Here is a 12402-nt window from a genome sequence, read left to right as displayed (position 1 = left end):
CCGGCCATCCAAGGTGAGAAAATGGGGATTTTTTGTGAAATTTTTAGATATTTAACCAATTTTGGTCAAAAGTCAAAAAAAAGTGAATAGTGTTCCATAAGCTTCAACCCATAAGATGGTGACACTTGTCACACCATTAATGCAATCCTATCCTTTCTTTTCTCTCTCACATCAATCATTTCACACACTCTACTTATCTCTTAACACCCGATAAATTTTACACAGTATCTGGAATTTAACCTAATTGGCCGAATTTTTTCGAACTTTTCGCACTAGTGGGTCCCACGTCTGATATACGTTCTTAATTTCTCAAAATCTATTCGTTACAAGAAAAATCATCTAAAAACTATATTTACTCGTAAAATCCACTAAGAAAATATTTCTAAGCCAGAAAATGCAGAAATCATGCCATTAAAGGAAATAAACCCTAAGAAAATTATTAGGGATTTACGGGTTCTCACACCAAAAAGGTTCAAGATTTGATGAACAAATACGTCTCTTTGCATATTTTCACAGGAAAATTTAAGGAATAGAAGAATTTATTAAATTGTGCAAGTATGATCATGCTTATATTTGTTGTGAGCGATCAAGTCCTTTCATATGCATGTACGAATGAAGATTCACCGTTGAATATTTTTGAAATTACTGGAATAAAAAAAAACCTTAAATTTCTCTCTTCCACAAGAATAAATAAAAAAAAAAAACAAAGAAAGAACTGATTGAGACTTGGACTTGTGTGAATAAATTAAATTGCACAGCCGGACTTGTAAAGCCAAAGATGCTACAAATTGAATAGTTTTTGGCGTCTTAATCGTGGATGTGTGATACTAATTTCATGTGCATTTGGTTGGAATTTAAGGAAGCTGTTTCTGAGGAAATGCATATCAGTTTGCTGTATTGGTTTAGCTCTACGTGAAACTGTCACCCTGATGCATTTGATTAGCGCCAAATTCTGGGCTAAATCCACGCAATTTACCAATCGTCAAATTTAGTTTTTGCAGAGTAATTTAAGGCTTAAGGTGGTGCTCAACTTGCCCCACTGAGATTAACAAAATGCTAATTTCTAGAATTCGTCAAACAGATTGGTACGTGTACTATCGAATAGAGATAAAACGGCTTAATCTCTTTTTTTATTTTTTATTTTTTGTGTTAGTAATAATCATCCAAGTTGTATGTTTGAGATCATGACAAATTGACAAGTGTTAGCAGACCGAGTCAGATGATTTTGTCGTTTAAATTGCAGCTGTTTCTTTTTTGACGATTGTTTTGTCCTAAAATTGTCTATTATCGTGCTCTTAGTGCTCATCCCGCCTTCAGAATTGCAAGACCATATACCTTAATAATCTGCAACTAATTGAGAATTAGCAGCTCAATCAACAAGTCAAACATTATATATATATATAACTAAAAGAATTCCTCCTTTTCTTGTGTTGTAAAATTCTCCATACATTTAAGCTTTACGGAATTGAGATATATATAGGAACAGCAAAGAAACATAGCAACTACAATTTCCATGCTGTTTTGGCAGTCATTTGTAAACAGCGAGATCAATCTGCTTTTGCTCACAACATTTTTAAAAGCATTTTCTTACAGCTTATACTAAAACAACTGGCAAAGAATATATATTTGTAATGCATCCTCGGCCTACCCAAAAAGGCAGACAAAGAAAGGACAAAGGAATTTAGTTTTCCTTGGATTTCAAGTCCAATGTATAGACTTTCTTGTTCTTTTATACATTGTGGATATCTTGGCAGCCAAAAAAAAAAAAGTTACCAGGCCAGGGACCGAGCCAAATGATTAGCAGTCAATGTCTTACCACATACTAAGAATAATGCAGTCCATAGTACGTACTCCATAGTTCTCTTTTTTCTCTGTGCCCCCCCCCCCTCCTTAATTTTTCCACTCTATTTCTACTGTGATTGAAGTCGAATGTGACGCTTCTTAATAATCAAGCATTGACTAGTAAAAACAGTCGACCCTATGCTCGACGATGATGATTAGCCATGCCGATCGAACTTTCCGCAGTTTTCTTCAAGAATCAAGATAAAGAAAAGAGTTCACTTGGAAATGCAAACATAGACAGATGTAGATACACCAATCAAGGACAGAATTAGATTGATCTACTGCATGAACCATCTGCTAGCTTGTCTCGTATAGTTTTTGGCAAGTCAGCCGTATCAAGTATGAACCGTATGAAATATCGCAGCGTTCGGCGGCCGCTGCGGCAATCTTGGTTTTTGTGGTGGTGACGGAAAAATTCTGCGGTGCTTTCTTTTCACCTCTTCATGTGTTTGTATTGGTTCCAGCAGATCAATAAGTACGAGGAACACCAGTCTTTGAATTACTATAACTAGGGGCTGTAATGTGACGTTTAAAGGAGGGTTAGGGGGGTGACCATCATGTTTGAAGTTAATCCTAGGAATGGTGAAGAAGTTGTAGTTTAATTGTTGTATGACAATTTTTATGCAAGTTGAAATCTTCAAGATCCAAAAGTAACCAAGTACGATCAAAATTTTTATGCATTTTGTCATTTTAGATGCTTCACATCCTACTAATTTAAATCAAATTATCATCTTCCTCCACACTAAGGATAAATGTATGTGAGCAACAAGGCTCTGTGCATTCATTCCATCTTAATGATTGAAATATTAATTGTACATTTGTTTGTATCTATTTTCGTTCACAATGAGAATGGTAGTTGGGTGTCTTTCGAGATATTTTTAACATTTAAATCTGTGAACTGTCCAAAATAATGGTTAACAGTGCGAAGAGATAATCATTATCTTATGGGAAGCTCAAATTTAGAGAAATGAACTGGAGTTCCTACTTATATGCTAGGTCTTATCAAGCGGATCATGATTGTTGGAGAACTATAAATGAGCTAAACGCACCCCGGAAAAAAAAAAAAAAAAAAAGTAGTTGTAGTCTTGTAAACAGTTTAAAACTAATCTGAGGTTGTGTTTGATAAAATTGAATTATAAAATTTGAATCTATTAAATTATTGAATTGTTAAGTATTAAAATCTTAATATTTGAGCATATTTTGCATCAGGTGATAAGTGAATAGTTTATCACTTACTTTTTTTGAAGTAAGTTTTGGTTAGAAAATTTAGTATCACTTAATTAATTGAGATGTTCTATTTTTTTGGTTAACAAACGAGTTTGAATATGTTAAAATCTAAATCAATTAATTTATTAAGTTTAAATATTGAATTGGATTATCAAACAATGTTTTAGCTAAGCTTGTGTTTGAAGGACCAGTGTACACCTAACCGGTTTGAAGGTAAATTAGAATTTAGAAGAAAGGAACGCATACAAATTCAGTTGAAATTCTAATCCTTCAAAAAGAAATGGAAATAGATAACAAGTACAAAGTGTAATATGTAAAATAAATTGAGAAACGACAAAAATTTGAAATGGGAAAGGCTGGTCCAGCCAGGAAACAAAAGAGGAACAACAGTTTTCGTCATCTTCGCATCAGCGATGGAAGCAAACTTGGATGGCCCCGTATTGGTCCATCTGGTAAAGTGTACTCATTCACTTGTCCATGGTCCATTTACTCAGTCGAATTTTTATGTGGGCTCCTTCAGTTTACAGAGGAATGGTCCTTGTCGGCCCAACCATTACTGTTAAAGTAATCTGGTAATCCAGCAGATATAGTTTGCTATTCATCTTGGCTGTCATTCAGTCGGGCCTGGCACAGGAACTTGAAAAAAATCAAAATCAAAATCAAAAGGTCCTGGGTAGGTGACATCCTAATGGACTTGCCCGTCTTGTGACGTTTCAAAGTGGCCGGAACTGTTTCAAACATGCTAGAAGGCCCTGCTGCATAGTACTATGGAGGAAATGTTATGCTAATGCATTGGAATTATGGTGATTAGTTTACCCTTCTTAAACCAATAGTTTGTAATATTTGGAATTTTATTGACGTTAAGTTTTAAATTTGTTCCCCAAGTAATTTTTACTTATGTCTTCACACTTACAATATAGTCGAGTTGAGTCGAGTCGAGTCGAGTCGAGTTCGAATACAATTTTATTTGGACTCAACTTAATTTAAAAATATATTTGAACTTGAGTTCAAATTTATCAAATACATCGTTTTAAAGATTGAGTTTGGCTCGCGTACTCGCTCTCGATTTTGACCTCAATCAAGCCTTCTGCATTAAATTTAATTAAAAAATATATAGCCACAATTTTTTAGTGAACCAATAGTCATTACTAAAAGCCAAAACACTTAAAAACCAAAAATTAAATAATAAAAGATAGTTAACTAGGCTCATGAGTACTTCCAGCATGCCATTTTAAATTCGAGGTCGACTCAATTTACTGCTCTAATAATTAAAGCCAAGTTTTTTTTTTCTTTAGTTGGAATATCAATTTGCTACTCTAACAATTAAAGCTACTTAGGAGTGCTGCGGCTCACTTGCACCCCTAGTCTCTACAGGACCAACAAAATAAGGGCCATATATCTTAAATATGACTACCATACAACAACACAAAAGAGAACTGTATTTGGATATTGTTTATTTTTAAAAATTTATTTACTTACAGCGTCAATATATTTTTTAAAGCACATTTTTATTTGATACACATCACATAAAAAATTAAAAATATTTTATAATATTTTTTTTCCAAAAAATTATCCCCAATAATCTACTGTTGGGATACCCCCGATAATTTACGTCCGCGCAACCACGGGGAGCTGCAGAAGGGCTGCGCGGAATATTCCCAAAAGGATAAGAAAGGGGCCTGGTAAAATTTACATCCGTGGGAGTCGTGGTCGTATTCTAATTCATTACTGTTTCAAGATTAGACAGCTTCGCGTGGTCAATTTCCAGATGCCTGTTTCTTTTACTATTTTCGCAGCAAATGAGTAGGAACCTTTCAGGATCCTGGATATGGCAGGAGATGATTCATTTCATTAACATTCATTTGTCTCTGCAAAATCCAAAAGTAAAGCAATGAGCGGCCTTTCTTCAACAATAGCCCCGCCCAGTTTCTCTTTCCGATCCCAACTTTTCCACCAAAATGTTTACACCACTTCAAATTCCATCATCAGATGTTGTGATGACACTGCAAGATTGAACATTAGACCTCATGAAGACAATGGTTCAGCAAGTTTTCCTGAAAAGAACCTCCTCCTAAATCCGGCAGCATTCAAGAAGCCTCCAAGGCCACGGAGAATCATTCTCGTCAGACACGGTCAAAGTGAAGGAAATGTGGATGAAGCCGTTTATACTAGAGTTGCTGACCCCAAAGTTGGCCTAACAGAACAAGGAGTTGCTGAGGCTGAAGAACGTGGGAGGAAAATAAGGAAAATGATTGAGGAAGATGGAGCAGAGGATTGGAAAGTTTATTTCTATGTATCACCATACAGGAGAGGACTCGAAACGCTGCGTAATTTGGCCAAGGCATTTGAACGTTCCAGAATTGCTGGTGTCAGAGAAGAGCCCCGTTTAAGAGAGCAAGATTTTGGTACTCCTCAAATTGTACATTATGATGCTCGTCTGTTTAACACTTCGATTAGCACTCCATCCCTGTTTTTCCCCTCTAGCATATTGCCATTGTTTGACACCTAGGGCAACAAGTTACCAGCGTATGATGATTTATCTAAATTTAATTCTTTTTCTACGTTCTTTTGCTAGGAAACTTTCAAAACGAAGAACAGATGAAGATTGAGAAAGCTATTAGAGCTCGCTATGGTCGTTTCTTCTATAGATTTCCCAATGGGGAATCAGCAGCAGATGTTTATGATAGAATAACAGGTACTGGATCCTTTACATGTATGAATTTTTTCCCTTTTCAGGATAGCAGAAGTAAAGAACACAAACGAAATAGAACTAGTAACTCGTACGTACTAATGAAAATTGAAGAGGATCACTGCCCTCAAGTGATCTAGGCCCTAAAGACTTGGACTTGACACTTTGATGCTCCCAGTCCAATCGAATAGCTAATCTATGTTAGCTTTTCAAGAAAAGTAAATAGACATGGAAATTGTTACGCTGCAGGGTTCAGGGAAACACTTAGAACTGATATTGACATCGGACGTTTTCAACCACCTGGTAAACAAAGCCCAAACATGAACTTGGTATTGGTTTCTCATGGCCTTACGCTGCGGGTGTTCTTAATGAGGTGGTACAAATGGACTGTGGAGCAATTTGAAGGACTACATAACTTTGGCAATGGAAAAATGGTTGTCATGGAAAGAGGTTATGGCGGAAGGTAATCCTTGAAAAGTTTCTGTTGTACATTGATCAGACAGCCTGATCTCAAAATCCCAGGTTGATGAAACTATTTACCGATAGAGGTGCAAATGTCTACTCCTGCCACAAACTATAATCCACGGCCCTGTTTAATGCTAGTTAGTCATTTCCAATAGGGTAAAAGTCTTCAAATCACAAGAGGATGAACCTGCTAGCAACTCAAAGCTTTTAACACGCCAACTCTGCAGGTACAGCTTGTTAGTGCATCACAGCAAAGAAGAGCTAAAGAAGTTTGGATTGACAGAAGAAATGCTGATTGACCAAGAATGGTAAATAATACGCAGCAGTACTATTGCCAATACGATGCTTTTCTGTCAGAAGTTTACAAATTTTGTTATCCCTGCCGTTGGCTGATAATTGATTATTGCTTTTTCCAATGAAGGCAAACAATAGCCAAGCCTGGTGAGCTGAATTATGATTGTTTGATTACCGGACCATCTTACTTCACTCACTTTGATGATGACAGTAGAAAGTAACTCAGCCAAGACAGAGAAAAACAGTCATGGATCAGGGCAAGGGTTGAATCAACTGCAATTTAACTCTTTCTCAGGATAACCATGGCTTTCGTTAGACTATTCCCTCCTCTGCAACGCATGTATCGGCCTAGTTATTGCCCCTCCAATGTATCATAGAAGAAGAAAAATATCATAATAACATACTAATTCAACTGTGCTGTCTTTCCGCCACCCTAATGATCCTATCCAGTGACTCATGCTATTACGCTTGAAGTTTGTTTTTTTCATCTTAATTTGTTGAGTAAATCTTATATATACTGACGGTGTATACATTGTCACGGTTGAATATATGATACATATACAATATTTGAGTTTCAAATCCAAATTCAGATTATGTGTCATGCATCTAATAGTGAAAATATACTGTATGAAAGATTAATCTTAATTTATTTCCCTATTTGGGTTAAACTATATTTGGTGCCTCCTTGTCAGATTTCCTAGTTAAGGAATACCGGATGATCCCTAGAGGCCTAGACAATTGAGAAAATGCTGAATCGTTAATATTTCAGTGCCCTGGCGAACATCCCGCATCTACTTCTAGTTCTAGGTTGTACAGCCGCTGACTACGTCCTTTCATGGCTCCACATTCCCACCGTTCCAAGGCACGTTGGCCTTGTCTTGGTTCTTGCCACCGCTGAAAACGGTGCAAAGATATTTGAAGCTCAAATGTATCAAAAGGCCAGCATATTTCCAATATTGACCTTAAGAGTTCTAGTTTATAGTGATTATCAGTCAACAGCTCTCATCAATTTACATTAAGAGAATTCAGGACGGGAATGTTTTGTAATCTAGAACAACTCGGGAGAGGAAACAATCTGGATGCAAAAGGAAAATCTGACTCCAAATTGAGTAGATTGTTAAACACCATTGTGTATCATTCTTGTCAATCAAATACAACGTGGATGTTGTCACCAGAACTATAACTCGAACTCAGACTCATCCAGAATAGCCCCATCACATTAGACGCATCACCTTTTGTACAGAAAAATATAATATATATCGCCCATTTGAACACCGCACTCGCAACAAAAATGAAAGAAGGAGGATCGTTATAGCAGCAAAATAGTGATAAGAAGATAACAGGAGACAAGAAGTGAGGGACGTAGACCCCTAGCTTCAAAGAATATGCCAATTTTCAAGAGTTTTCAACTATTCCATTTGTAATTCGCATCTGGTGAGGCCGCTCTGGTTCACCACTTCGCCTCCAAAATGCTCTCCTCCACCAAACTTCAAATCCTCTCTGGATATTTGGACAATCATCTCCAGAATTCAAAAATCGATCAAACCAAGACATCAGTATTTCCTGCTGCCAAGCCATAGGCAGAGTTAAAATGGTGTTACAAAGGCCATCTTCAATTAGGTGCCGGTCTAAGCCTTTCGACGCCCTCCTCATCCAACCAAAATCCTCATAAAATGGAACTAACCATGTTTGCAAAAGCAGGCACCTGGCATCCTTGGAGGCAAGTAGTTGCCCCTTCCCAATCCCAACAAACAGCCTAGCCGTAACTCTACTAACCTCGTAGCGATGAATAGCTGGAACTTTTGAATGTGCTTCAGATAATTCAGATTGACATGCCCAGGTCTTCAAAAAATCTTCAGCAATCTGTCTATCGATCAATATGTCCAAAACCCAGTGTAAGTTATCAGCCTGCCGTGCAATCTGAGACACGTCCTCCAAGTTTCCCTCTGATACCTTTAGAAAATAGTGGCGAAGCGATTGCAAACATCCATCACAAGCTGAGTACAGAGATTCCTTCCTCAGATCATTCTGAGCAGTATTCTCATGTAGCATTTTGGACACTAAGCCTTTCATCTCTCTCCTGGCTTTCTCATCCTTCCCTTCTAGAACTACATGTAGTAGCTTCAGAAGAACTTCTTCATTATCAGTCCCATCTTCCATGCCCGCTGTAACATCAAGAGACACCCTCTTCAAAACATCCCCTGCTCCAACCCCCTCAAGACGCAGCTCTGATAACAGTGTAGCCACCTTCTCTTCCTCATCCTCAGCCCATGGAGCAGCCTCTAAGAACTCCAAAGATGATAAAACCCCCGCATCAAATCCAATGGCAGCTGAAACCTACATTACCAAACTATCAACAAAATTCCAACACCCAATCTCCAATAAATCCCTTTGATTTAGCAATAAATTTCTTATTGATTCAGTCCATTCATCCAAACTACACATAGACTGTAGCTTCAGGAAAATGATTAGCCAACCACAGTTTATAAGTTACTAGTATATGCTAACAAAAATGATTTTTTGAGTTCAAACTCAGAATCTGACTTGGCATTGAAATTAATCCCTAAATAACAGGAAATGACTTAAATTTGAATATGCATCTCCCTTAAATTTTAGACACTTGCTGCGATTTTATTACAATTTCTGCATTCCGAGTTTCAAACTTAGCATAGTGCGTCAATGCTCTAGCTTGGCCTACAGAACTCCTATTCCACTATTCAACTCTCAAGCATAAATCTAATTTAGAAAGCAGTACGGAGAGCGATATAATCTGTCAAATCATAAGCTAAAACGTCACCTTTAAACCTTTCATTCCGAGAATCCGAGACCAGCAAAATATAATTAATTAACAACCGATTAATCAGATATACAAAAATTCATAAGCCGTGATAACATTACCTTTAAGATTCCAAGAACTCTGCAAACATCCTCCTTCATAAGCTTTTTCCTCAAATCTTTGCAATACATTAACTTGAGAGTCTCAATATAAACCTCAATATCATCACAGTCAGCAATCTCCACAATGCAGGGGCCCGCATTCCTCTGCTGCCTAACCCATTTCTCTGACAATTTCTCCGCGAAAAATCTGCTGTTCGACACAAGGATCTGCCTATGAACACTCATTGAAACATGTAACCCATCTTTGGAGCTCAAAGTCAGCTTGACGTCGGCAGAAGCCGAGTCATTGAACTGGTTTCCGGGACTCCGGCAAGATAAGAGATCGTTCAGGCGCTGCAGCATTAACGCTTGTCTGTCCAAAGGCTTCTGATTTAGGGTTGAAATTACGCCGTTTGAAACCTGGTGGGTTGTCGTTCCGGCGGCGGCAGTTCTGGGGTGGCAATCGGGTTCGCTGGCCATCATTTCGAAAAGGGTCGGGCTTGAACGGGTTTTATCGCCGGGCGGGGGAGGTGACATTGGGTTGAGAAGCCCGGCGGTGAGAGCGGAGTTAAATTTACTGAAAGATGACGGAAATGTGTCGTGGGACACCGCGCCGCCACCGCCGTGGAGGAGGGTGGTAGTGGTGGTGAAGGAGTCCATCAGGTGGGGGATTGTAGTGGGTGAGTACGGAACTTTGAGATTTGAAGGTGAGAAGGGTGGTAATGGGGAATGGGATGGTGAAGAGCTAGCGGCGGAGGGGAGTGCTGGAGGAGGTGAAGGTGGCGCAGGGGGTTTAGAGACGGCAGGGCAGCACCAGGAATTATCAGGCGAGACAACTGTTGGGGTGTCAAGTTTTCGGCTTTGGTGGTTATTGTCGGCTAAATATGAAGTGGAAGAGTGGTCCGACGTGGCGGCGGCGGCGGGAGTGGAAGTGGAGGTGGTAATAGTTGTCTCGCGGCAACGGCGTCGTTTTGGTTTAATGGGTTGGGTCTGGAATTTGAGTTGGGTAGTGGTAGCTGCCATATAGAAGCGTACACCCGTGGGTTATAGTAAAGTACTACAGACTACAGAGGCAGAGAGATGTTAGTGTGTGTGTGTTTTGTCCGTGTCTGTGAGAGAGAGAGGGAGAGGGAGAGAATGAGTTAAGAGTGGCGGTGCAGACGAGACAGAAAAATTGAGGTGAGTTCAGGTAAAGGACACGAAAGACAGAAGAGAGAGGGCTGAAGTGAGCATTTAATGGAGAAAGGGAAAAGATATGCAGGCACTTGGTTTTACTGGCCACGCTTTATAATTTTGGCAGAGAAAGAACCAAAATGAAGAGATGAGAAGAGAGGAGAGGAAAGCTACTTGGATCCAATGGAATGGACCATCATCGAGTGGGAAAACGGGAAAGAGATGCGGGAATTTGTCGTTGGTGGTGGCGGTGGTCGGAACTGGGAAGCTGGTTTGGAGAGGTTTTTGTTTTCGTTTCTATTGTGGATGAAGTAATACCCTACTAATAGACGGATGGAATGGTGGGGTTTGTTTGTGGGGTGGTGTTGGGGGAAGGACAAAAGTCCCCACCCAACCCAAGGACTAAACCCCACTAAGGCCCCAAAGTTTTTTCGGTTTCTTTTTTGATCATCGTGCTTGGTGAATTGATTTCCGATGCTGTCCTGCTCGTTACAAACTTACAATAATAATATCAAACCTGAGCCAGTTGTGTGGTGTCTTCCCGTAGAGCCTTGGTTTTAAACTAGACAGACACACACAGGCACGGTAATATGATCGAGTATCCTCAGTTTGTATCATTATGAGGAGGAGGATTGTGCTGTTATATGCTTGATAGTCCAAGGGGGACAAATTGATTGGACAAAACGAAATCCCACAAAAAAAAAAAAAAAAAAAACACAGACATCTTGAATTAAGAAATGGGCAATGTTAGTGGTGAAATCCATATACATGTATGTATGATGATGTTTCTGCACAGCAGCAGTACAGATAAATGGAGTACTTTAACTTCCACTTTGTAGACTTGGCTTTCACTTTAATGCATCTTTATTTACCAAAAAAAAAAAATTGGAGTGGCCATTGTCCACCATCATTTGTAGTATTGATATTGATCATTAGGAGTGGTGCAGTGCAGTGCTGGGCTGGGCTGCTTTCAGTGCCTTGGTGGCAGGAATTGATGGTCGAGGGCATCAACTAAAAGCTCGATCTAGACCAACATAGACAACTGATAAATTTTTTTTTAGCAGAAAAACTGAGGAACACTCAACAGTAAGCCAGCAAGACTATTTGTCGGTCCCGTCCCCTCGGAGACATGCAACAATATATTGTCGGCCTCCGTTTCTTGATAAATTCGGTGTGCTAATAAACATCGGTAACAAATCAACTTTTACCTAACTATTTGTCAAGATTTGATTTGAGCTGTTAACTTAGACAAAGGTGCGTTATTGTTTGGTACTTGTTTTGGTCATATTGAGTCCCACAGCTTTGGCCCATCATGGTGGCGATTGTTTGACTTATAGATAGTAGAATTTGGTTCTTGAAATAGCCGGACAGGAAAAGGTTACGTATCCGGTAGGGTAACGTGTATAATATATTAACCAGGACATGGTGCAGGACAGACGAGACCGTTGAGTTGAACGTAAACAAACATTATTGGTTACTTCCAAGGATTCATTCCATTCTCTCACTTTATTTACCACTCTATGTAAAACTTTTTGGAGTATCGTGTGATGATGTGTGAACAAAACAGAGGAAATATGTGGATACATGAAAAAAGGAGGAAGAAGAAGAAGGGGTTGTGCACTTTCTTGTTCCATTTGATTAATGTGTCGTACTTGTACATGCATTCTTCTGGCCGCCTAAATCTACATCCTACCATTTCTGCATTTGTGACTAAACAGGAATTATTCTATGCTTGGCCAACAAAATATTCCATCCATTCTGGGCGAGGAATCAACTTTAGATGTGGGAAGGTATATATGACTACTGTATATGCTTGTTGACGGTGCAACAATGGC

The 12402-nt window shown here is 39.0% G+C and overlaps 2 protein-coding genes across 2 annotated transcripts; one reads left to right on the top strand and one right to left on the bottom strand.

Moving 5' to 3' along the window:
* Positions 1-4769: 4769 nt before the first annotated feature.
* Positions 4770-6948, top strand: LOC113706530 (phosphoglycerate mutase-like protein AT74H). Its single transcript, XM_027228451.2, has 5 exons — positions 4770-5474; positions 5645-5764; positions 6008-6221; positions 6451-6531; positions 6645-6948. Exons 1-5 carry the CDS (start codon positions 4961-4963, stop codon positions 6736-6738), a joined length of 1023 nt encoding a protein of 340 aa, XP_027084252.2. The 5' UTR covers positions 4770-4960; the 3' UTR covers positions 6739-6948.
* An 861-nt stretch (positions 6949-7809) lies between these two features.
* LOC113705287 (BTB/POZ domain-containing protein At1g63850-like) lies at positions 7810-10864 on the bottom strand. The gene is made up of 2 exons (XM_027227091.2): positions 9416-10864; positions 7810-8854 (listed from the first exon to the last, which is right to left on the bottom strand). Exons 1-2 carry the CDS (start codon positions 10415-10417, stop codon positions 7913-7915), a joined length of 1944 nt encoding a protein of 647 aa, XP_027082892.2. The 5' UTR covers positions 10418-10864; the 3' UTR covers positions 7810-7912.
* Between the last annotated feature and the right edge of the window lie 1538 nt (positions 10865-12402).

This window comes from Coffea arabica, chromosome 8c (assembly GCF_036785885.1).
Source record: "Coffea arabica cultivar ET-39 chromosome 8c, Coffea Arabica ET-39 HiFi, whole genome shotgun sequence".
NCBI lineage: Eukaryota > Viridiplantae > Streptophyta > Magnoliopsida > Gentianales > Rubiaceae > Coffea > Coffea arabica.
The sequence above is the reverse complement of the archived record's forward strand: the minus strand, read 5'-3'. Positions and strand labels throughout refer to the sequence as shown.

Excerpts from the sequence above, each read along its gene's own strand:
- LOC113706530 (XM_027228451.2), top strand. The coding sequence starts at position 4,961 with ATGAGCGGCCTTTCTTCAACAATAGCCCCGCCCAGTTTCTCTTTCCGA. Across the intron at positions 6,222-6,450 it reads GAAAGAGGTTATGGCGGAAG|GTACAGCTTGTTAGTGCATC; the intron begins GTAATCCTTGAA and ends CCAACTCTGCAG. Across the intron at positions 6,532-6,644 it reads ATGCTGATTGACCAAGAATG|GCAAACAATAGCCAAGCCTG; the intron begins GTAAATAATACG and ends TTTCCAATGAAG.
- LOC113705287 (XM_027227091.2), bottom strand. The coding sequence starts at position 10,417 with ATGGCAGCTACCACTACCCAACTCAAATTCCAGACCCAACCCATTAAA. Across the intron at positions 8,855-9,415 it reads GAGTTCTTGGAATCTTAAAG|GTTTCAGCTGCCATTGGATT; the intron begins GTAATGTTATCA and ends TTGGTAATGTAG.